Source organism: Jatropha curcas, chromosome 4, assembly GCF_041381405.1.
Source record: "Jatropha curcas cultivar XTBG-Jc1 chromosome 4, XTBG_Jcur_1.0, whole genome shotgun sequence".
In the NCBI taxonomy this organism is placed as follows: domain Eukaryota; kingdom Viridiplantae; phylum Streptophyta; class Magnoliopsida; order Malpighiales; family Euphorbiaceae; genus Jatropha; species Jatropha curcas.
In genome coordinates, this window is record NC_143154.1 from 30036797 (window position 1) to 30060014 (window position 23218).

General features: G+C 31.9%; 3 protein-coding genes, 1 non-coding gene and 1 pseudogene across 6 annotated transcripts; 3 read left to right on the forward strand and 2 right to left on the reverse strand.

Annotated features, from left to right (window-relative positions):
• The first annotated feature begins 457 nt into the window (after positions 1 to 457).
• On the forward strand, positions 458 to 3055 carry LOC149497201 (geraniol 8-hydroxylase-like). The gene is made up of 2 exons (XM_089720743.1): positions 458 to 1377; positions 2343 to 3055. Exons 1-2 carry the CDS (start codon positions 496 to 498, stop codon positions 2955 to 2957), a joined length of 1497 nt encoding a protein of 498 aa, XP_089576869.1. The 5' UTR covers positions 458 to 495; the 3' UTR covers positions 2958 to 3055.
• A 2953-nt stretch (positions 3056 to 6008) lies between these two features.
• LOC149497202 (geraniol 8-hydroxylase pseudogene) lies at positions 6009 to 7403 on the reverse strand (annotated as a pseudogene).
• Positions 7404 to 8138: 735 nt separating this feature from the next.
• Positions 8139 to 9712, reverse strand: LOC149497203 (geraniol 8-hydroxylase-like). Its single transcript, XM_089720564.1, has 2 exons — positions 8822 to 9712; positions 8139 to 8744 (listed from the first exon to the last, which is right to left on the reverse strand). The coding sequence occupies exons 1-2, from the start codon at positions 9710 to 9712 to the stop codon at positions 8139 to 8141; spliced, it is 1497 nt and encodes a 498-aa protein (XP_089576690.1).
• A 5974-nt stretch (positions 9713 to 15686) lies between these two features.
• On the forward strand, positions 15687 to 15760 carry TRNAV-AAC (transfer RNA valine (anticodon AAC)). The gene has a single exon. It is a non-coding gene; the product is annotated as a tRNA-Val (tRNA).
• A 2502-nt stretch (positions 15761 to 18262) lies between these two features.
• Positions 18263 to 19419, forward strand: LOC149497205 (growth-regulating factor 12-like). Of its 3 annotated transcripts, none has more exons than XM_089720094.1 (3): positions 18263 to 18473; positions 18578 to 18883; positions 18959 to 19419. In XM_089720094.1, the coding sequence occupies exons 1-3, from the start codon at positions 18425 to 18427 to the stop codon at positions 19216 to 19218; spliced, it is 615 nt and encodes a 204-aa protein (XP_089576220.1). In that variant the 5' UTR covers positions 18263 to 18424; the 3' UTR covers positions 19219 to 19419. The 3 variants fall into 3 exon arrangements, with proteins under 3 accessions (XP_089576220.1, XP_089576222.1, XP_089576221.1); XM_089720096.1 differs by having other exon boundaries at positions 18290 to 18487; XM_089720095.1 differs by having other exon boundaries at positions 18291 to 18473; positions 18553 to 18883.
• Positions 19420 to 23218: the final 3799 nt, after the last annotated feature.

A 23218-nucleotide genomic window follows, 5' to 3' on the forward strand; every position in this document is an offset into this window, starting at 1 on the left:
TACCTTGGATTTATGCAAATTTTTATATAAATAGATATATACTTTATGGATTACACTTGTTTAAAATCTATCCTCTCATACATGGACCTAATTATTGAAATATAAATATAGAATTACTTATTATTAGTTTGGTCCGTATATAAAATATAGAATTACTTATTTACATATAGATAGATATATAATTTATAAATAGATATAGAATTAATTATATTTTATCTTTTTTTTTTTTTTTTTGGTTAGCGGTGTGTAATTAAAAGTACTATTATTTAAAAAAAAATTATTTTTCATTATTTGTGAGTGAGTTTATGGAGAAGGTTTAAGTAAATTAATCTCGTTATTTTTTAAGATGCCACGTGGCAACTGCCAACTGCCAGCTGCCAACTGGTAAGTAAATTACTCCGGTCGGTGGTTACTCATTTCTATATAAATGCACAGCAGAAGCACAAATTGCAAGGCATATCCATTTTAGCTCAAAATCAATCACTGCGGCCAATAATGGAATCCTGTACGCTCATCCTTATCACTTTGTTTCTCTTGACATGCATCCACTATCTTTTTACCCTAAAAAACAACAAGAAACTCCCACCAGGACCAAGAGGCCTTCCTATAATTGGAAACCTGCTAGCAATCGGAAAAAGACCCCACGAGTCCCTTGCCAATCTAGCCAAAATCCATGGCCCTCTCATGACTATCCAGTTAGGCTTCAACACCACCGTAGTTGCTACTTCTGCAGAAATGGCTAAAGAAATTCTCCAAAAGAATGATGAAGCTTTCTTGGGGAGACCTATTCCACATGCAGTAACTGCAGAACACAATTATGAACTATCCATGGCATGGTTATCGGGCGGTCCGAAATGGAAAAGCCTTAGAAAAATCTGTAATAGTCATGTCTTTACTCCTCAAAGACTTGATTCATTGCAAGGTTTAAGAAATCAAATGATTAATGGTATGGTTAAGTCCATTGCTGAAGCTAGTAAAGCTAAAGAGGGCGTTAATATTGGAAGACTAGTGTTTGGAACAACGTTGAATTTGTTAGCGAATTCTATGTTTTCCGGTGATATGTTGGATTTGAAATCCATTAATGCTATTGAAGAACTGAAAATACTTATTGGGAAAATAATGGAGCTATCAGCAAAGCCAAACTTGTCAGATTTCTTTCCTTTCTTGAAACCATTGGATCCACAAGGTATCAAGAGACAGATCAAAATTTCTTATGATCATATGCATGAATTAATTGAAGGAATTGTTGGTCAACGTATCAAGAGAAGAGAAACTAGCTCAGAAAGATATGGTGATTTCTTGGATATTCTTCTTGACCAGACCAAAGAATGTGGCCCTGATGACTTCGACCGGGAAGATGTCATTATTTTACTTGCGGTAATCTCTCTATTCGTCTCCAAATAAAGTGCCTGTTAGCATTAATTCTTCAAAAAAAAAAAAAAACTTTCCTGAGGCTACTTTTATTTCCGTAAAATAACTCGTAGAAAAATATTTTTTATAATTTTTTATTGTTTAGAGCATTTAGAAAAATAAGTCAATGAAAAATATTTTTCTGATCAAAATAAAATTAATTCATTTTTTAAGGAAAACAACTTTCTATTTTTAAGAGAGTAAAATATTATCCGGACACTAACAAAGCTATAAATCTGTATTTTTTAATTTATTAATCATCGTAGCCACTATCACCAATTACTATTTATCATCGACTACCACCACCGGCTAACACTAACAGCCATCACCACGGCTTTCAGAATTTTCATTTTCTTTTTTATCCTTCTTATATTTAACAATAAAATTTTTAAATTTTTAAATTTTATTTATTATTAATATGTTTTTTCTTATAAGATAAAAAGTTTAATAATTTTAATTAATTTTCAATATTACGACTAAACAATGAAAAATAAGTCATTTGAAAAATATTATACAGGAAAAATATTTTTCAGCAAATTATTTTCATATAAATTATTTTACTGAAACAAACGGAGCATTAGAGATTATTAAAATAGTTTGTGTGTTCTGATAAAAAAAAATTTTCCAAAACAGCAAAATATCAATTTCAAGTTTTTTAACAGTAATTTTTCAACGATTATGAAATAGTATTTTTGTAAAACACAAGTACTTATCTTAAAGAGTCCACTATATTTGTAACATAAACGTCTCCTAACAGATAAAACTTATCTAAACTCCATCTTAAAAAGTCAAATTAATTTTAAATTTCTGCTGAATGGTTCACTGATTTTATCTATGAATGGGTTTATGAACTAGGCCTAGATAAGGAAATCTCTCTGCTATACCATGTAAATAGAATCTAATCCACAAATTATTTTGGATTGAATTTGTAGGACTTGTTCATTGGAGGAACAGACACAACGACGACGACAATGGAATGGGTAATGGCAGAGCTGCTCCATAACCCGAATATGATGGCAAAAGCAAAGCAAGAACTTGTTGAAACAATAGGCAAAGAGAAAACCATAGAAGAGAAAGATATTATACAACTTCCCTATCTACAATCAATTCTTAAAGAAACAATGAGGCTTCACACAACAGCACCTCTTCTTTTGCCTCACAAGGCAAAAATGGACATAGAAATCTGTGGCTACACCATACCAAAGGATACCAAAGTTCTTGTTAATGCATGGGCATTGGCTAGAGACCCTAAATACTGGGATGACCCGACAGAGTTTCTTCCAGAAAGGTTCATGAAATTAGGAATTGATTTTCGAGGCACATGTTTCTACTACGTTCCATTTAGTTCAGGTCGCAGAATTTGCCCTGGTTTGGGTCTTGGTGTTAGAATGATGAGCTTATTGTTGGCTTCGTTAATTCACCAGTTTGATTGGAAGCTTCCTAATGGAATGGCTATAAATGACATGGACATGAGCGATCAGTTTGGTACTACTCTGCAGAAGGCTACTCCTCTTACTGCCATTCCGCTGCTTGCTAGCTCAAGTTGAAATAATTACTTATCTTTTCCAGAATTTTCCTCTGCAAGTAGTTACTCTTACTAATTTGTATGTTTATGTATTTATTGTTGATTTGTTAAATGTTGAAATCCTCCCAGCCTAGCCGTACTATGCTACCCATCAGGCAAGGGCCGTGCAAACAGGCGGTTCGACTCCAAAAAAAAACCGCAAAAATCAGAAACTGAAAATAGAGTTTTTTTAAAATTGAACTAAACTGATCGGTATTGATTCAGTCAAACGGTTTAATTATGTTAAAAATATATATTTTTTTAAATAACTAATTTAGAAACCAAAAATTAAAAATATAAAAATTTTTAACCGAAACCGAATAATCAACGAAAAATTGAAAATAATTTAATTGGGTTAAGATTGTGATTTTTTTGAAAGTTTGCTCACCCCTGTCAGGCATCGCAGCCTGCAATAATATGCCTCACATCGAAACTCCAGGTTTTAAGGTATTTTCAATTGTTCTCATTCTTTTGAGAATAATTGAGGATGAAATAAATTATAAAATGTAGAGTTAGGATATAAAAAATAAAACTGGATATGACAAATTTTATTTAGATTTTAATTATCTCTACACAAATTAAAAAATAACAATTTTATTCGTTTTGGATTTGCCTTTTCAATAAGATACAAATAGTCAACTAATGCTGATGCCTAATTTTAAAAAAAAGAAAAAAAAAAAAAAAAGATTTAGGAGTGGACAGGGGGCCTTGATGCATCTGCACACGTGTGAAGCTCGAACAAATTTACGAATATCCAATTCAATTTGATTATTTTTTTTAAAAAAAAAATTGCATTTTTAAATAAAAATTGTTCCGAACAATATGCAGTCAACTCAATTTATTCTTTATTTTTAAATGATTTTATCTTATTTAAATACAACTAATAATATTATAATTTTATTTAAAAAATAATATTATAATTTTAGAAGAACAAGATACATTTTATAACAATATTTATATAATTTGACTACAAATTCTGTCTAATTAAATTAAATTCATATAACATTAAACTTAAATAGAAGATAAAAGACAATAATTTTTTCTAATGGAATCATTTTAAAACGGGTTAATTACATCATTGGTATCTAAATTTTTCAATTTTTGCTATTTTGATGTTTGAACGAAAAAATTTTTCAATCAAGTGTCTAACGGTTAAAAAAATTTTCAATTAAGTGTTTTTTGCATATGTGGTATGTCTGACTTTACATTTGGCTCAAAATGTGACCTACTCCCCGTGGCATCAGCAGATGACATGTAATGAATAGAAAAATTTTTTCTTTTTTTTCTTCTTAACAGAAATAGACTGTAAAATCAATATAGATATATAAAGATTTGGCCACAAAGCATTTCCAATAATAGAATCACAATGGATTTGGATTTTAGAATTTCTTTTTCCCCCGTCTCTAACTTTGTTCATTAGTTTGGTAATGGTAAATCTTAAAGATGGATTTTAGGAGAAGAAAAACAGAGAGAGAAAAGTGGTAAAAAGGAAACGAAATTAAAAAGAGATACAAAAGATAAAGCATGTACGGTTATGGGATTTACTGTTAAGAAATTGAGAAGATGGGTATGGAGAATAAGAAGACTGGTGTCTTTTTTTTTTTTGGATAAAAATATGAAATGGCTATTTGTTAATAATGATTTTTTTTTTCCTTTATATATCTATATTAATGTTACTATCTATTTCTGTTTGAAAAATTGGAACATGAAACTTTTCATTCTTAAAATTCCTATAAAAAATAGAAAATTAACCTTATTACACTTGATTTTAACACTCGTTCACTTACAAGTTTATACTCCATGGCAGATGAATTTTTTTTAATTTAGTATAGTGTCTTATATCTAAATGCCGTTGAGGTTGGTTTTAACATTAATTTACTTGTAACTCCAGGTTATCTTGCTCATGGACAACAATTTACATAATAATTTTCAAGGATATTTTTTTCCATCTTCCATTTTAATTTTGTATGTGTTATAAGATTATAGATATTTACATAGATAGATATATAATTTATATATTATTTTTTTCAAGCCACCAGGTGGCAAACTGGTTATGGTAACTGGGAGGTAACTCATGCCTATATAAATGCACAGCAGAAGCACAAATTGCAAGATACATCCATGTCGTTTTAGCTCAAAATCAATCACTACAGCTAATAATGGAATCCTATATACTCGTCCTTTTCACTTTGTATCTCTCGATAGCAATCGGAAAAAGACCCCCTGAGTCCCTACCCAAGCTAGCCAAAATCCATGGCCCTCTCATGACTATCCAGTTAGGCTTCAACACCACCGTAGTTGCTACTTCAGCAGAAATGGCTAAAGAAATTCTCCAAAAGAATGATGAAGCTTTTTTGGGGAGACCTATTCCACATGCAGTAACTGCAGAACACAATTATGAACTATCCATGGCATGGTTATCGGGCCGTCCGAAATGGAAAAGCCTTAGAAAAATCTGTAATAGTCATCTATTTACTCCTCAAAGACTTGATTCATTGCAAGGTTTAATAAAATAATAAAATGATTAAATAATAAATGATAAATTGATAATTATGATTAACTTAGCTATATTAGCTAACTCTTATAATATATGAATTTAAAAAAAATAATAAAAAGAATTCAATTAAAAAAATTAAAAAACCGGTACTTTTATTTAATTTATTATTGTACTTTCAATAAAACATACGAGTAATATCTTAATTATGAATAATTATGAATTATAATATAACTCAATTAGGAATCTTATAAAATATACTTATAAAAAAAATCACCATAATAATTTTATTTTTCTTTGGCTATATGATTTTTTATTATTTTATATTAAAGACTTTTCTTCTTATCATTTTACTTTTTAGTCTTAAAGATATTATTTTTACTAGAGTTATGATTATTTTTACTTCTCATATCGTTTCCATCATAAAGTTTTATTTTTTCATTCCATTTTGATTTTTTTTACAATATTTATTCACTTTGTCTATATACATATTATAATATTTAAAAAATAATAATAATATATGGATAAGTATATTGAGTTTTAATGTGCAAAACATGTTCTTAATACTAGAGCCTTAAATAGAAAAAGTATGAAAAATTGACATAAGAATATACTAATTCAATGAAATCAAACATTAAGAAAAAGTAGTATATTTTCAAAAGTACTAAAATAAACCAGTATATTTTAATAAAATATAGAGAGAAAATAGCAATTTTCACAAAATTACAGTATATATAGTTATAAATGTATATGGGATTTCGCTAGTTAAAATAATATTCTGGTCTGCCATGCAGGTAACTAACAAGAGATAAATTAAACTATAATTTTGAAAATGAAACATAATTAATTAAAGAAACCAATTGCAAAGAGAGATCGGAAGAAAGAACAAAACTCACCAATAGCAACTCTTTGATGGAATTCATATCCAAATTGTCGTCTTCATAGAGGGAGAGAAGAGTATGAAGCATGTCGTTTTGGTGGAATGTGGCCCTGCTGTTTTCTTAACGACAACCGTTCATCCATTATACGATCAAAAAGATGAAATATTTTCCCAAAAAGAATCACCATGCGACGTTTTATACCTTGTGGGTCAATCTTTCTAAGTAGAGGATAATAATCAGCCAAGTTCGATTTACCAGCCTGTTCCATAATGCAACTCACGACTTCCTGCAACTCCCTTACCGCATCTGAACTCGAATCACTCAAATCCAAAGAAACTATAGTAGTAGACAGAACATTAAGCGTGGCTTTAAAAGCTACTTGCCCAATATCCACAGCAGCACCAAGGCGGCAACTTTCCTCAACCTGATCAACAAGTTCTTGAATTTTCTTTTGCAGTAAAACTTGATTAGAATCAAGTTTCTGATTTGAAATATAAGGACTGCAAATTCTTCTAAGGTTTCTCCATGGACCTCCAACGAGTGCCCAAGCTAGCGATACTTCCTGGTGTCCACGTGCTTGGATTGCTTCACCGACAGTTCTGTTACAGAAACTGGGATCAAACGTTTGGAGGAATTGTTTACCTAAAGCTGCAGAAGAAATTACTACTGTTGTAACTTGACCTAGTTTGAGACTCATTAATGGACCATGGATTTTAGCAACCTTTGCCAAGGATTTGTGAGGTTTATCGCCAAGTTCTAAAAGATTGCCTAAATTTGGTAAAGGTGTTGGGCCTGGTGGAAGCTTGCAGGGACTACCTTTTTTGCTTCTTTTTGAAATGAAAATTACAGCTTGAATAAAGGCTGAGCTTAGTAGAAAAGTTAGAACACAAGTAATCAGCAACTCCATCATCTAACATGGAAATTTTGTGCTTTTGCTTAAGTGATGCCTAACTTTACAGTCTGCTGATCTGTTTTGCTTAAAGTATTTTCCTTAATATATTTTTTTGGGTGAAATTTTCTTCACATACTATATATCATTCCTCTAAAAATATACTCCTGCCAAACAAAACATTAAAGAAGACTTATCAACATTACCAGCTCGCAAATTCCAATGAACCAGCCGTGCCTTTAAGGGTCTAATCAACTTGTAGCTTGGGGCCCATTTAATCTTTGCCTTCAACTTGATTCTGATACACAACTTGTAACATCTAGAAGTGGACAAAAAAATATAATAAAAATTGACAATTGAATCTCTTGATTTTCATTTTTATAAATAAAACTCAATGTTTAATTAAATTCTTAAATTTCATAAAAATCATATTTTATGTGATAGAAAAATGTGTTAGTTAACTAGCTCAGTGGCATTGAAGTAATTCATAAAATTAAGACTTTGTTTGGATGGATGTAAAATATGAATGGATGTAAAATAAGGGTGAAAATTTCATAGAATTATTAATATCTCTTGTTTGGTTTGAGTGAAAATATGAAGTTAGGTATAGCCTCACTTTCTCTCCATTTTGAGAGAAAAATGAACAGTGATGTTTACTTCCTCCCTTATTTTACTTTCTTCATTTTCCAAACATAGCATAAAGTTCAGGCCAATTTCATACATTAACCCTCATTTGATGGCATAATACTTACATATCTATAGCGCACTGTTTTCTAATGACTCAAGAAATTAGAAGTGCATCATTCAAACTAAAGAAAATTAGAAAAGACCATGTCATGTAATGATCCGATTTTGCCAGTAAACGGCAATAAAAACATAAAAACGACATAACAATATTAACTACACTTGCATAGGTATAGCTCGCAAGTGCTGAGCCTTCTCCAAGGTGAGGCCAAACCTATCTTCCATGTCTATGTTCTCGGGTGTAACTCCATCTTCAAGCTTCCAATCAAAGGAATTAATGAGTGACGCTAACATCATATGTAACATTCTTATAGCCAATAACAATCCAGGGCAAATTCTTCTTCCAGCACCAAATGGAATAAGCTCAAAATCTCGGCCTCGAATGTCAATGTCTGATCCTAGGAATCTCTCTGGCATAAAAGAGTCTGGATTCTCCCATCGACTTGGGTCCCTACCTATAGCCCATGCATTGACCAAAACCTGAGCGCCTTTTGGAACTACGTAGCCAGCCATTTCTACATTTTCTCCTGCTATGCGTGGGAGTAAGAAAGGAGTTGGTGGGTGCAATCTTAAGGTCTCTTTGATAATTGCTTGCAAGTAAGGTAATCTAGGAACATCTGATTCCTCTGGCAATTTTCCTTTGCCAATAGTTTGCTCTAGCTCTATTTGAGCTTTCAAGTATATCTTGGGATTGCGGAGTAGTTCTGTCATTGCCCATTCTAATGTGCTCGAAGTTGTATCTGTCCCAGCAGAAAATAGATCCTGTTACATGAAAAATAAAAAGGAATATCAACCAACGAAATCCTCAGTGGATAGAGAAAATATTAATTAAAACTGACCACGAACAAATGTTTCATGCAATTTCTGTCCATCTCCTCGTTCTTATTTTGTTCAAGGCTTAGAAGAGTATCAAGCATGTCGTTTGCTGGAATATAGCCTGGCTCTTTTCTTAATACCATGCGTTCATCAATTATACGATCAAACACATCAAGGACCCTCCTGACATGCACATTCATTCGACGCATTATACCTTGTGGGTCTATCCTTCTAAGAAAAGGGAAAAAATCCTCCAAGTTAGGTTTTCCTGCTTCATCCATAATACCCCTCACAGCCTTCTTAAACTCCCTTACGATATCAGAACTAGAATCGGACAAATCTAATGAAAAAACAGTACTCGACAGAGAATTAAGCATAACTTTGAAAGCTGCTTGCCCAATATCTATTGCTACGCCATTAGAACAACTTTCTTGAACATCAGAAAGCAGTTCTTGAATTTTCTTGAAACGAAGGCCTTGGTTTTCGTCAAGCTTCTGATTGGTAAATATATGACAGTTGCATATCTTTCTCAGATTTCTCCATAAAGGCCCAACAGGTAACCAAGGCAATGAAACTTGATGATGGTCGTATGTCTTGATTGCCTGAATCACAGTTCTGTTGGAGAATCTGAGATCGTGTGTTTGAAGGACTTGTTTGGCCAAAACTGCAGAAGAAATTATTACTGTGGTTATTTGGCCTAATTTTAGACTCATTAAAGGGCCATGGATTTTGGCTAGCTCTGCTAAAGAATTGTGGGGTCTGTCACCTAGATCAAAGAGGTTCCCTACGATTGGCAAAGGTGCTGGTCCTGGTGGAAGCATAGTGCCTGTACGTTTTTTGCTTCTTCCACTTGTAATAAAATAAAGAGTATGAACAAAGGCAAGTATAAGGAGAAAACATATGAACAAATCCATCACTCCCTACTGAAGTTTTCTTTTCTTTTATTTTCCTGAGAGTTTCTTTGCGTAGGCTCAATTTATAGTGCTTTGGAACTTGAATCCAAAAATCTTAATTTGTCCTTTTTTTTTTTTTTATGAATGTCATATAAAAAAATTAGTATTAAGTGAGTCATGTATGATCTCTTTGGTATTCTCAAGTGAAATATTTCAAATTTGAATCTTTTGACTGTTGGGAAAATCGCTATTTTTCCCGCCCTTCGGATCGGCTTCAAGCAGGAACAAATGAGAATAAAATAATGACTGAGAAATTAAAAAGAACACGATAATTTAACGTGGAAAACTCCCCAAGTGGAGAAAAACCACGGCCGTTGTCAAACGACAATCAAGAAAAATATTCACTATGCGGCAAATTGTTACAACCACAATTACAAAATATTTTTCTACTCGACACCCTCAAAACACCCCAAATATTTTATACTCCAAGGGACTCCAAGAGACTTGCTCTAAATCCTTAATATAAAACGCACTCAAGTGTTTTTTGTGTATTTTGGTGTGTATGGAAACCTAAACATTGCTTCCATTTTATAGCCAAATCACTACCTTCACTTTGCTTATCTCCCCGATGTGGGATTAAGCAAAAACTAATTTTTTTTTTATATTTTTTTTTTATATTTAAAAAGAACACGATAATTTAACGTGGAAAACTCCCCAAGTGGAGAAAAACCATGGCCGTTGCCAAACGACAATCAAAAAAAATATTCACTATGCGGCAAATTGTTACAACCACAATTACAAAATATTTTTCTACTCGACACCCTCAAAACACCCCAAATATTTTATACTCCAAGGGACTCCAAGAGACTTGCTCTAAATCCCTAATATAAAACGCAGTCAAGTGTTTTTGGTGTATTTTGGTGTGTATGGAAACCTAAACATTGCTTCCATTTTATGGCCAAATCACTACCTTCACTTTGCTTATCTCCCCGATGTGGGATTAAGCAAAAACTAATTTTTTTTTTTATTTTTTTTTCTTTTGTTTTCAACAACGGCGGCTAACAATCTCCACCTTGAAAATAAAATAAAAAAACACAATATTGTCTGCTACCGACAATCATAATTCTTATCGTCAAGAATTATCATACTCCACCATAAAAGAGTATCGCCACTTGGAACCACTTTACCGACTCCAAGAATTTTCCATCGGCCATGTCGGATACCGCTAATAATTTATGGTGCAACCCTCCTGTTGACTTTTCCGAGAGTTCATTAGCCATCGACATATTTTTTTTTTTCACCACACACTTTGCATCAACTGTCAACCAATGTCGTGCGCATTTCCGTGAACCAGCCACCAATAATCCATCCTCTTCCATGGCATCTCAACGGGTAGCAATCATGCCATGAGGACACACATCTCTCAATTACAGAGAGAACACATCATCTCCTTCGCCACAGGAGATCACATTGGCAGCAACAACGTTAGAGCTTCTAGCCGAATCAGCTCCACCGTTCGGGCAATCCTTCCTCATGTGTCTAGTTTGACCACAAACCCAGCAGACAACCTTCCTCTTTCCAGAGCTTTTATTCTTTTTCTTGGTACCGACAAATAAAGCTGAATCCTCATATGATTTATTTTTCATTTCATTCAGTCTTCTCTCCTCAGTAAGGAGCTTACTAACCACATCTGCATACACCACTTCCTTACTACCATATTTCAGAACAGGTTTCATGTGCTCATATGTCGAAGGAAGTGACAGGATGAGTCGGAGAGCTTTATCTTCATCTTCGGTTTGCACTCCAAGAGTTTCTAATTCAGAGACGATGCTATTAAGAACACTTAGATGATCTGACAGCTTTGTACCTTCCGCCATTTTCAACGTATGAAATTGCTCCTTCAAATATAACATATTGGATATATTTTTGCCCTGGTACAATTCTTCCAGTTTCTCCCACAACTCCTTTGTCGTGGACAATCCAAGCACATTAGCAAGAACATTTTTTGCTAGACACATGCGAATTTGACTTGCCGCTTTGATATCCAGCTCCTCCCATTCTTCATCGCTAATCTTGGATTTTTCTGAGTCTCCACTGCTACTGTCTTTTCCTGAATTCTTTCCGCTGACTGGTTTACCCTTCAAAACCTTATGCAGTCCAGACTGAATCAACACGTCTTTGACTTGCACTTGCCACAGTGCAAAATTCATTCTCCCGTCAAATTTCTCAATCTCACATCTCATAGCCGACATGCTTACTTGTGCTTATAACAGTGAACCCAATAATTAGTGAAGTAAACCGATTCGGCAATACCCAGGAAAGATCACAATGATCTCCTAGACAATATTACCATTCCACGTAAAATCTCAGTTGGACGGAGGGGTCACAAGTGGTCCCACTTAAAATCCGGCCTTCTAGACAGAAGTTACGTGCATGGTATATTATCAGAATAGAATAACTTCAATAATTATCATCAGGACATTCACCACCGATACTCAAGCACACCAAAGCAAAGCTCCACCCGCTTCAAGACTTCCAAAACTCCACCTGCTTTTAAAATAAAATAATTTCTAACAACAGTATTTCTGATGTGGGAGATCAGACTAAGCCGCAACCACAGAGCATACTTATAATTACAAGAAATTATTTTAACACTAAAAGCTCCGCCTAACAACTTGGCTCTGATACCACTTGTTGGGAAAATCGCTATTTTTCCCGCCCTTCGGATCGGCTTCAAGCAGGAACAAATGAGAATAAAATAATGACTGAGAAATTAAAAAGAACACGATAATTTAACGTGGAAAACTCCCCAAGTGGAGAAAAACCATGGCCGTTGCCAAACGACAATCAAGAAAAATATTCACTATGCGGCAAATTGTTACAACCACAATTACAAAATATTTTTCTACTCGACACCCTCAAAACACCCCAAATATTTTATACTCCAAGGGACTCCAAGAGACTTGCTCTAAATCCCTAATATAAAACGCAGTCAAGTGTTTTTGGTGTATTTTGGTGTGTATGGAAACCTAAACATTGCTTCCATTTTATAGCCAAATCACTACCTTCACTTTGCTTATCTCCCCGATGTGGGATTAAGCAAAAACTAATTTTTTTTTATATTTTTTTTTCTTTTGTTTTCAACAACGGCGGCTAACATTGACCACACGTGGTTTTACCCGTTATGCCTCCTAATGAATCAAAGAAAAATATATATTAATATATTTAATTGCTATTTATAAAATTTATACAAGTTTGGAATTCCTTTACTATAAGCAATTAGTAAATTAGAATTCCATTGGGGGCTAATTAATCGAAAAAAAAAATTACCAAAATTGAAATACTTGTAATGTTGTGTGATCATATATATAGCTCTAGATAGGGTATTTGAAATCCTACCAACCGTGTCTAATTATGTTAGCATTTTTAATTCAAAGAAAATCAATGTTTGAAAATATTAGTATCACTCATACATTAAGGACAACTGCCACCAACTGTAAACCGGGTATATTACAAAAAACAATTTTGACGTTTGTGCAAAATGTACATCAGTTTGGATAAAATCTTTATCCTTTAAACTTCTTATACTTTAATCACTTTATTTTTTTAATCTTTTACATAAACCCACTTTATATTTCACCAGATGAATAAGAATATTTTTTATAAGAAAGAAAAATAATTATCGTGAAATGAAAACATTAAATAATTATTATATATGCACGGAAATTTTTTATCTACATCCAGTGTACGAGTGATTTTATATATGGATTGTAGTTAAGTTTTTCTAATTATATCGTATGGAGTATGTGATTTTATTATAACTTTTATACCATTACCGATATAATGTACCAAAGCAATTTTAGTAATAAGTGCAAATGTTGATCATAATAAAATGCTTCCACTTGTATAATTGCAGAAAGGGGAAGAAAAAAAGTTTTCAAACTGTAATTAAATCTTACTATACGACAGAAAATGTAAACTAGCTCAAAAGTCATAGGTATTTAACTGTCCTTTTCTATTGAATTTATTGAGCACCAAACTACGTGAGGAATTCAATCTCAATCTCATTTGGAGGTTGATGTAAAGTCAGTCATAATAGCTAAATTAGTTAAACCATCTGCCATTCGATTCCTTCACGAAAGTAATATTTAAATTGATTGGTTCATCATCAATTCGTCATATATAACTTAAACAAACATCTAATGTAAATATTCTCAACTCTTCGATCAACCCATCTTATTTCTTTCTCAAACAATAGAAGATTTTACCTACAAAATGGATTTATATGCCCCCCAAATTACTGAATTAAGAAATTCAAGCACTAAAAGAAAAAGAAGAGAAAATATTAATGTAAATAATTTGAAGGAATTGAACATTTTTATTCGGAGGTTAATGTAGAATTTTCTTACCCAAATCTCTCGTAACAACCAAATTAGCCAAACTATTTGCCATTTGATTGGCTTTACAAAGCAATGTAAGTGGTGGGAAAAGTTTAATAAGTTCGAACAAATTATTTTGCAGATTAATGAAATACAATTTTTTTAATGTTCAAAGAAGCAGAAATCATTTTGCAGATATATTGGCAAAGAAAGAAGGTATTGGTGCTGAATTTTCATTTTTGGCTTAGTTTTAATTGACATGATGTTTGATTTTATATCGCTATTTTTGAGTTTATATTGATTTTTACTTTCTTTTTACTCTTTTCTAATTTTCATCTCTTATCTTAAGAAGGTTTTCTAGTTTTTTCTATGTGTAGATTTTTCTTATCAATTATGAGCATTAGGTTCTTTGAGTGTATTGGGAAAGCTTACTGACTTAGATTTAGTTTCGCTTATTTTTAATAAATTTTTTCCTTTTCATTATTAATCTAATAAAAATGATGATTGCTGACAAAAAATTGATTAGGCTATCATGAATTCGTCACATATAACTTCATGAAAGATTTACTATAACTCCATATCTTATTCTTTTCTCAAAAAAAATGGAAGATTTGTATTTTTAATTTTATTTCTATTAGTAAATGATAATTAGTTATCTTTTCAGAACTCATTTCGCTCCATTTGTTTCCGTAAAATAACTTGCAAGAAATTAATTTGCTAAAAAATATTTTCATAAAAAACATCTTTTTTGAAAAATATTTTCTAAATGACTTATTTTCCGTTATTTGGTTGTAATATTCAAAAATTAATTAAAAATATTGAAATCGATAAGATTATAAAAAATATTAATAATAATAGAATATTTATAATTTAAAAATTTTATTGTTAAATATGAAAAGAATGCGAAAAAAAATTTAAATTATGAAAGCTGCCAGTAGCTGATAGTGGTGGTCGATGGTAGATGGTGACTGGTGGTAGTACTGTAATGTTGGAGTATGTGGGTAATCCCATATCGGATAAGTACAACTAATTAAAAGGGCATATAATGTGAAGGGTGAACCAACCAAAATGGCTTAGGCCATTTTGTGTTAAAAGTAAGCTCAACTCATTATAAGCCCAATATTAAACATATAATTGAATTTGATTTGATTAATTTGCTCCTAGGCCCGGATTCTCAACATGTAATGATTAATAAATTAAAAAATATGAATTTATAAGGTTTACCAATGTCGGAAAACGTTTTACTCTCTCGAAAATAAGAAGTTGTTTTCCTTAAAAAATGACTTAATTTTCCTTTGACTATGAATGAAAGTAAAAACAAACGGAGCCTAAATCTCTCATTCTTTACCGAGCAATGGGATACTTTGTACCAAATTCTAAATTGAATTTTAATAAAAATAATATTTATTAAAGATTTTTAATTTCCAATTGGAAATTGAAATACGATTGTTTTTCTCAAAATCAAAAATATTGTTTTTTATGTTACTTTTTTTAGAAATATAATAACTATGTGAATAAAAAATAAAATTAGAAATATATATATAACCTATAGAATTATTAAATGACTGGTTTCTAATGGAATTCTGTTAGTTATTTTGAGCGCAAAGCAATGCCATGGTGTCGTGGTGTAGTTGGTTATCACGTCAGTCTAACACACTGAAGGTATCCGGTTCGAGTCCTGGCGACGCCATTTTGCATAATTTGTATTTATTTATATATAATTTTTTTCCTTTGTGTTGCTGACTACCGATAGCATTTTTCATCTTCCATGGCATTTGAAACCATGCTCAATTTACCTTTGGGTATTAGCAAAACAACACAATCATATAAATGAATTAAATTTCAACCATCATTAATTCACAAAAATCGATTCCTAAAACTTGCATTTTTTTACCCATTTTATGAAATTATAATGTTAAATTTTGTGAAATTATAATGTTAAATTATAATATTATTGTAATAAGATTTTATGAAATTATAATTTTAAATTTTGACTATTAATATAAATATTACATTATTGTAAATAAAGGTGTTTGTTTATCATATAATTATAGTTAATTTTATATTATAAATCTATGAAGTACATAAAGGATTCTTGAATGTGTGACTACAAATGGTTTTAGAAAAGAAAGTGCAGCTGGGACAATAAGTCTCATTTCAAAAAACAGAGTACGACTGCTTGACTAGACAACATGAACGACAAATATAGGATGTGAACGACAAATAATTTGACAACTTGACACCATAAACGAGTGGTCTTTCTCTTACCCTTTTAGGAAAAGGAAACTTGCAAAGGTTACAACTCCGTCATGATACGTGGCATCTTCTCCATACACGTGTATTACAGTCGTAGTGCTACAGCTCTCTCTCGGAAATGTTTGGGAGTCTCTGTCTTTTGTTTTAATTTTATTGCCATAATACACGTCATATATACTGATTACTCTCTAAAGTTTGGGATTCGTTTCACGGTTTAAACGACAGTGAGAATTTTTGTTAAAATGAAAATATTTCTGAAGAAGTATTTTTCATAATTTAATTTATATAAGACCGATTTCATTTTATAAAATTAAAGTTATATATAGCACTATTCATACACTAAATCAATATATATATATATATTTTTTTTTTTTTTTAATTTGGTATGTACTGTAGATTTACATGCAAATTATAAACAAGTCTTTTCGAAAATATAAGGAATATTTTTCATTTTATAAAATGAAATATTTTTCTTGAAAAATTACTTTTTCGAGAAATTATATTTATTCAATATGAGATTGGAAACAAGCACGTTTGAGATATTTATTATAATAATTAAATAATTTCATATATTATTAGTAAAATAAAATATTGCTTATTTTAAAGTGCCATATAAAAAAAAAAATTACATGGTTCTCTTCTCCATATATTGATAATTCTTAAAACAGTAATGTCCCTCATCTTTCTTGCTCGGTGAGGCACTAATAATGGCGCTGCTGGATGCAAGATCTCAAAGTTTCTTTAACTATTGCTTGCGAGTAAGGCAGCCGCAAAATCTGTGATTCTTGTAGTAATTCGACTTTGCCAAATAATTTAGTGAATCTCCGCTTCTACTTCCAAAAAAAATATTGGGATCGAGAAGTAATTCTGTCATTGCCCATTCCCACTGTGCTGGAAGCTGTATTGATCACAGCAACCAAATAAATCCCATTGACATGTATATGATTTGGTCACCACATGCTTTAATGATAAATATTCAGCATAAGATAAAATTAAAGTAGAAGAATTGGACTGACCAAAAGCAAATGTTTTATGCTATTAAAGTAAGTCAAGTCAAACGAAAATATGCTACATTGCATTTAACTTCTGAAAGATTCTCGAACAGTATATATTGCCTTGCCCAAAACGTAAGAATGAATTTTCTTCTGCCGGATAGACAGTAGGAGTACAATTTTGAGTATGATGTTTGTCGCGGTATCGTGGTGTAGTTGGTTATCACGTCAGTCCAACACACTGAAGGTCTCCGGTTCGAGTTTGGGCGACGCCAGTATTTACGTTTTTCTGTTTTTTTTGATCTTTTTTCCATTATTCACGGAAGTATATGGTCCAGAAATGGACCCTGTTGTGTAAAATTGACCAAATCATTGAGTACTATCCACTAACCATTTGGTCTCTTCCCAGTTTATGCACTGATATACTGCACACTTCTGTTGTTCTCCTCTGCACGGTGGCTGTCAAGTTCACAAGCTATAGCCATTCGAGCCAAAAAAAAACAGTCTTTATGTAAAATAAAAAAGCAAACTACAGAAATTAATCATATTCAGAGCCCACAAATGTGGAATAATTAGTGTAGATTTCTTGATTTCCAACCCAACACTACATTACATAAACTGAAACTCAAGACCCAAAATGTCCCAACTCCCCCCAAGCAGCAAAATAACCATCTCGGAGGGGAAATGAGATTTGATTTCTAACTGAAGCAAAAGAAAACAAAAATTAATTTGTCATCAGGCTATGAACAGTAGGTCCTACATGACTGACATCGCGTGTGTTTCTGTCAATACCTGCACAAAGACCTGGCATGTCAGCAGACTCTGCAGACTCACTTTACAACTATTGTCTTCAATAGCTGACCATGTAAGACAATTTGTACCCATTGGCACTATTTGCTGCCTTTCTGTTTGTTTTAAACCCCTCTTTTCTGATTTTATAAATAAAAACTTTACCCATTAGCTCATTTTTTACAATTTCTTTTGTTTACTGTTAAATTTCTGACTCAAGATCTATAGTTCTGCTACACATTGCAGAAAGCATCTAAACTCAGTGTGACACGGTCTGCTCTTATCTTTTTGACCAAGTTCATGCCCGTTTGCAAGAAATGGAGACCCAAGCCCCACCTTCCAAGATTGCCCGTCTCGCAGATTCTAGTACTCACTTTCTAGTTTCGTCCCCTTTTTAATTAAAAGAACCTAACGCCATATTTATATTCTATATAAACTCCATCAGTTGTCTTTCTTTTTTTAATTTTTAGGTATTGTACAAGCGAGTTGTTTGAGCATGGAGAGAAATGGGAGCAGCGGTGGTCCTGGGTCACCTACAGTTTGTTTAGGACTTGCGCTTGGACATGGTAGCGGTTCAACTGATAATAGAACAATACCAGCTCTAAGCACAGCACCTAATGGATTCACCATTCTTCAACTGCAAGAGCTGCAACTTCAATCTCTTATCTACAAATATATAGAGGCTGGATTTCCAGTACCTTACAATCTTGTTCTTCCTATATGGAAGAGTGTTTCTAGCCCCCTCAATTCAAGCTTGCATCAACTCTACCCTACCCGTAAGTCCCAAATACAAAAAATAACAAATACTATTTTGCTGACAGGAAGTAAAAGTTTTGATTTTGTTTTTGCAGTTATGGTAGGTAGTAGCCAAATGCAATGGGAATGTAGAAATGGAATGGACCCAGAACCTGGAAGATGTAGAAGAACAGATGGGAAAAAATGGAGGTGTAGCAAAGAGGCGCTCCCTGATCAAAAGTACTGTGAAAGGCATATGCACAGAGGGCGTCAGCGTTCGAGAAAGCTGGTGGAAGCTGCTTCTCAAACTAACACTAGTAATAGTAATACTAGTACCAACCTCTCTATTTCACTTCCATTGTCCACTGAGCTGTGATAAACAGTAATCTCTTTTGTATTATTAGAAGGAGAAGAAAACAAAAGATTCAGTGTGGTCGTGCACAGCAATGCTATTATCATATGAAAATTTTGGTATTTGATGATTTGGGCATTCATGTGCATGGAAACCCACTGATAATTTTCATAAATTTTTGTTTCAGGTAATTGGGATTTTGGACTTTTGGTTGTCTATGCTAAATTCTTGGTTAATATTGGGGATTTCTTTTTAATTTGCAATTACATCTTCTGCAATAGAATCTGAATTTGAATTGTTCAATATCAATAATAAGTAATTTTGTCACTGAACCAAGAAGAGGAAAAAAATCCCAATTCCCATCACCTTACCATTGCCAAGTTTGTGCAGTATATAGAATTACCATTCTCAAATGAGATTATTGTTAATCATATTAGTTAGTAGTTCTTTTTTGTTTTTTTCAATTTTATTATCAACTATGGAATGAATAGAAGTTAATAATAAATGTGCAAGACTAAATAATAATATTATCTTAAATTTTAAAAATTAAATTGTCGAACATTGCCATATATGTAACCGTTAAATTAACATTTTTGGATAAAGTAAATAATTAATTAAATCTCAATGACTAATTAGTATATTTACAAAGAAGAACCATGAAATTATAAAATTATGACTAAAATTTGAAGGACTAAATAATTATTAATTAGAATATAGTGTCCAAAAATTGAAAATAATGTGACCTAACGGGCTGACACAATATGCAAAGACAAATACAATTTTTTTATTAAATAATTAATTTTGTGTTAGATAGTGAAAATGATTGCACCTTATTGTCCGCCGCACGTGTCAAGATTTTTACATATTATTTATTTATTCACGTGATATCCCGTGCTTCAGATTTTGTAACCTACGTCAATACAAAATGGCAATAATAAATACATGGCGATTGCTGCCCTTTAACATACGAGACAAGGGATAAAATTTATTTAAACCTGGTTTATGAATAATTTAATATATTAAATTAATTTATAAAAATTTTTGAATTATTATTTTTTTTTCTCAATAAATAATAAAAAACACTTTTATTACAATTAAAATTTTATTTTATAGTTTGATATATATAATACACCTGTTACATATTGGATATAGGTAAATTTTTCTTCTAAAAAAAATATTATATTAATTAATGTGTTAAGATCATCTTCTATTTGAAGTACTACTTTTTTATTTTTAATTTTGCAATTATGAATTGTATTTTAATCTTAGTAAATTTAATTTAGATTTGAATTTTTAATTTCCATCGTTCATATTGAATGCAATTTGTTTAAATTGCAAGAATGTAACAATATATATCATTTACAATAAATATAATCTCCTTAAAAAAATCATATGGGCTCAGATTGTTGAAGTCATGGAGCATCAAATAGAGCCCATTAAAGTTTCTCATGGATAAGTACATGTTTCTTTTTAAATTTTTTTAATTTTTTTTAAGTATATTATTTCTTTTAAGTTATACGTCCTACATCATTTACTTCCCTACTCTGGTCCTCTTGTAAGACAGCTGGTCCTACAACAACTACACATAACTACATAAGAACCACTATTTATGAGGTGTCAAAATTAATTTCGATCCTACCTAATTATTTCTTTCACATGACTAAGTATAAATTTAATAAACGAAATTTATATTTTTAGACACAACAGAATATATGAAAGTGGACCTTTAGGCCTTTGGGCCTAAAGCAGGGCCACAAATGGGCAACCACACACATGAAAAAGATACTTTTTTTTTTTTTTTTTTTTAATTTTCGCTTTCAGCTTCTTTATTGTTTATCTTCTCTTTTTCCTATCTTGATCTCTGCATGATGAGCGGTGACCAAAGTGTTGTCTTGGCAACTTTGAACACTTGAAGCATCAGCAACATTTAAGATATGACTTTCCAATTTATAATTTTATATATAACACTTTGTGTTTTTGAAATGTAAATGTTAAATGCTTTGGTTGGTCTTGCAATATGTATAAAATTAAATGATCAATTTATCAAAATATTGAGTGGTTGGAAATTGCCACTTGCTATGGGACAGCTAAAGTTGGTAATATTTATCAAACGCAAACTTTCTTTTACTATATGTTTCCAAATTAAGAATGAAAATTCTTAATTTATATAAGTAGTATCGTGTATTATATTGTAATTACTTCATCAAATCACTTCTTAAAATGGTTAACACTATTAATCTTGTTGATTTAATGATTAATCATTCTCTAAATTTGCAACTTACGTAATTTCATTCTTCAAATATCATTAAATTAAAACTTACTATCAGTATAAAATATTTATTTGTTGACACATTTCAATTTTGTTATTCTAGATTTAGAATCCTTTATTTCAGACATACTCATGGCTAATAAGTTTAGATGGTCAATTAGGCTAATGTCCAAAACATGTCATTCATATTTTGTTTATCTTCCAAATCATGTCACTCATGGCTAATCAAGGCGTCATCTCCACTTATCTGTATTGAAGACTTGATCAATGTGTATTAGAGATTTACCCATCCATACGAAAACAGCTAGCATTTGCATCGACTCGACGATTAGAGCAAAAATTACGTATGTCCGTTAATCAGTTCTAAATAATTTCGTTATATAATAAAATTACATCTAATTAAGCCAGGTAAAAGTTAAAAGAGTTTGTTTGGTTAGTCATTCGTTTAATCCATTTGTTTTATCAAGTTTTATCCAATTAATTTTTCATCGTAGAGATTATTTGCCTCTTTTAACTATTCATATTTAATTGAAATTTAGTTTATTAAATACTAAGTTTTATTTTTCAACGGAGAAAAAAGTCCATAAGATTAATAGATTTATTTACCTCGACTTTTACAACTTATTGTAAAATAATTTAATTCGAAGTCACTAGAAATCAATTTTTATCGTTTTCACCTTCGTATTTTAGTTTTTGTTATTTTTTTTCTCAATTTTTTATTTTTTATTTTTAATTTCGTTATTTTTTTTATTTTTTGAACTAAAATTACAATTTGTTTACTAAAATTAAAAGTATTGGTGGAAATTTGAGATAAAAAAAATTATATTAGGCGAGCGCGTGGGAAGAATTTAAGTAGTGGATCGCTAGCGAGCGATGGTACAAGTCAATGGTTCGCACGTGTATAAAAAACCTTAAAATATACTGTCTTTATTCTTACCATAAATATTAAAATCCAAAGACAGTAACAAACTGTAATAAAATCACGGTAAAATCTAGTCAGACCACAGTCATCCAATAAAATAAAGAAGAGTACCCATTACCGACACTCTGACTCTAACATTAAGCTCTCCTCACGAGGAATCTAATGATGTTTTATTCCCCTCCAATACTACCCCCTTAATCCAACGCCTTATATCTCTTTATCGCTCCAAATCTAAATCTGCACCGTCCATTCAGATCCATACACGAAATATCATCATCTTCATCTCTCTCAGATCTAACACACAATACAGACGCAGTCTTACTGGCTTTCTCTCTCTACACTTGCACATTTTAGTGAGGAGCATTTTTTTTTAATACCCATTTTGCCCCTTAGGCTAGAGATGGTGGAGGCACAGACATGGACGACAAGGAGAATGAGCAACCCGAGGCTGGATGCCAATTCCCCCACCGTAGCTACTACTGCAGACCAAGTACTTGATATTCCGGCAACCCCACCTGGTGATGTGAGGAACAATGCTTACTCTGCCGCTGGATCATATTTTTCTCCCACCATTTTAACGGCCATGATCATTGCGTCATGGTACTTCTCCAACATTGGTGTTCTGCTCTTGAATAAGTACCTCCTCAGCTTCTATGGCTACCGGTACCCAATATTCTTAACAATGTTGCACATGATTTCTTGCGCTTGTTATAGCTATGTAGCAATAAAGTTTCTTGAAATAGTGCCGTTGCAGCATATTTTATCGAGGAGACAGTTCTTAAAGATCTTTGCTTTAAGTGCAATTTTCTGCTTTTCTGTTGTTTGTGGTAATA

Bases quoted from the DNA above. Each gene is read 5' to 3' on its own strand.
- LOC149497201 (XM_089720743.1), top strand. From the start codon at position 496: ATGGAATCCTGTACGCTCATCCTTATCACTTTGTTTCTCTTGACATGC. The intron at 1,378-2,342 runs GTAATCTCTCTA...TTGAATTTGTAG, and splicing joins ATGTCATTATTTTACTTGCG to GACTTGTTCATTGGAGGAAC.
- LOC149497203 (XM_089720564.1), bottom strand. From the start codon at position 9,712: ATGGATTTGTTCATATGTTTTCTCCTTATACTTGCCTTTGTTCATACT. The intron at 8,745-8,821 runs GTCAGTTTTAAT...TTCATGTAACAG, and splicing joins GCATGAAACATTTGTTCGTG to GATCTATTTTCTGCTGGGAC.
- LOC149497205 (XM_089720094.1), top strand. From the start codon at position 18,425: ATGGAGACCCAAGCCCCACCTTCCAAGATTGCCCGTCTCGCAGATTCT. The intron at 18,474-18,577 runs GTACTCACTTTC...TTTAATTTTTAG, and splicing joins TGCCCGTCTCGCAGATTCTA to GTATTGTACAAGCGAGTTGT. The intron at 18,884-18,958 runs GTAAGTCCCAAA...TTGTTTTTGCAG, and splicing joins GCATCAACTCTACCCTACCC to TTATGGTAGGTAGTAGCCAA.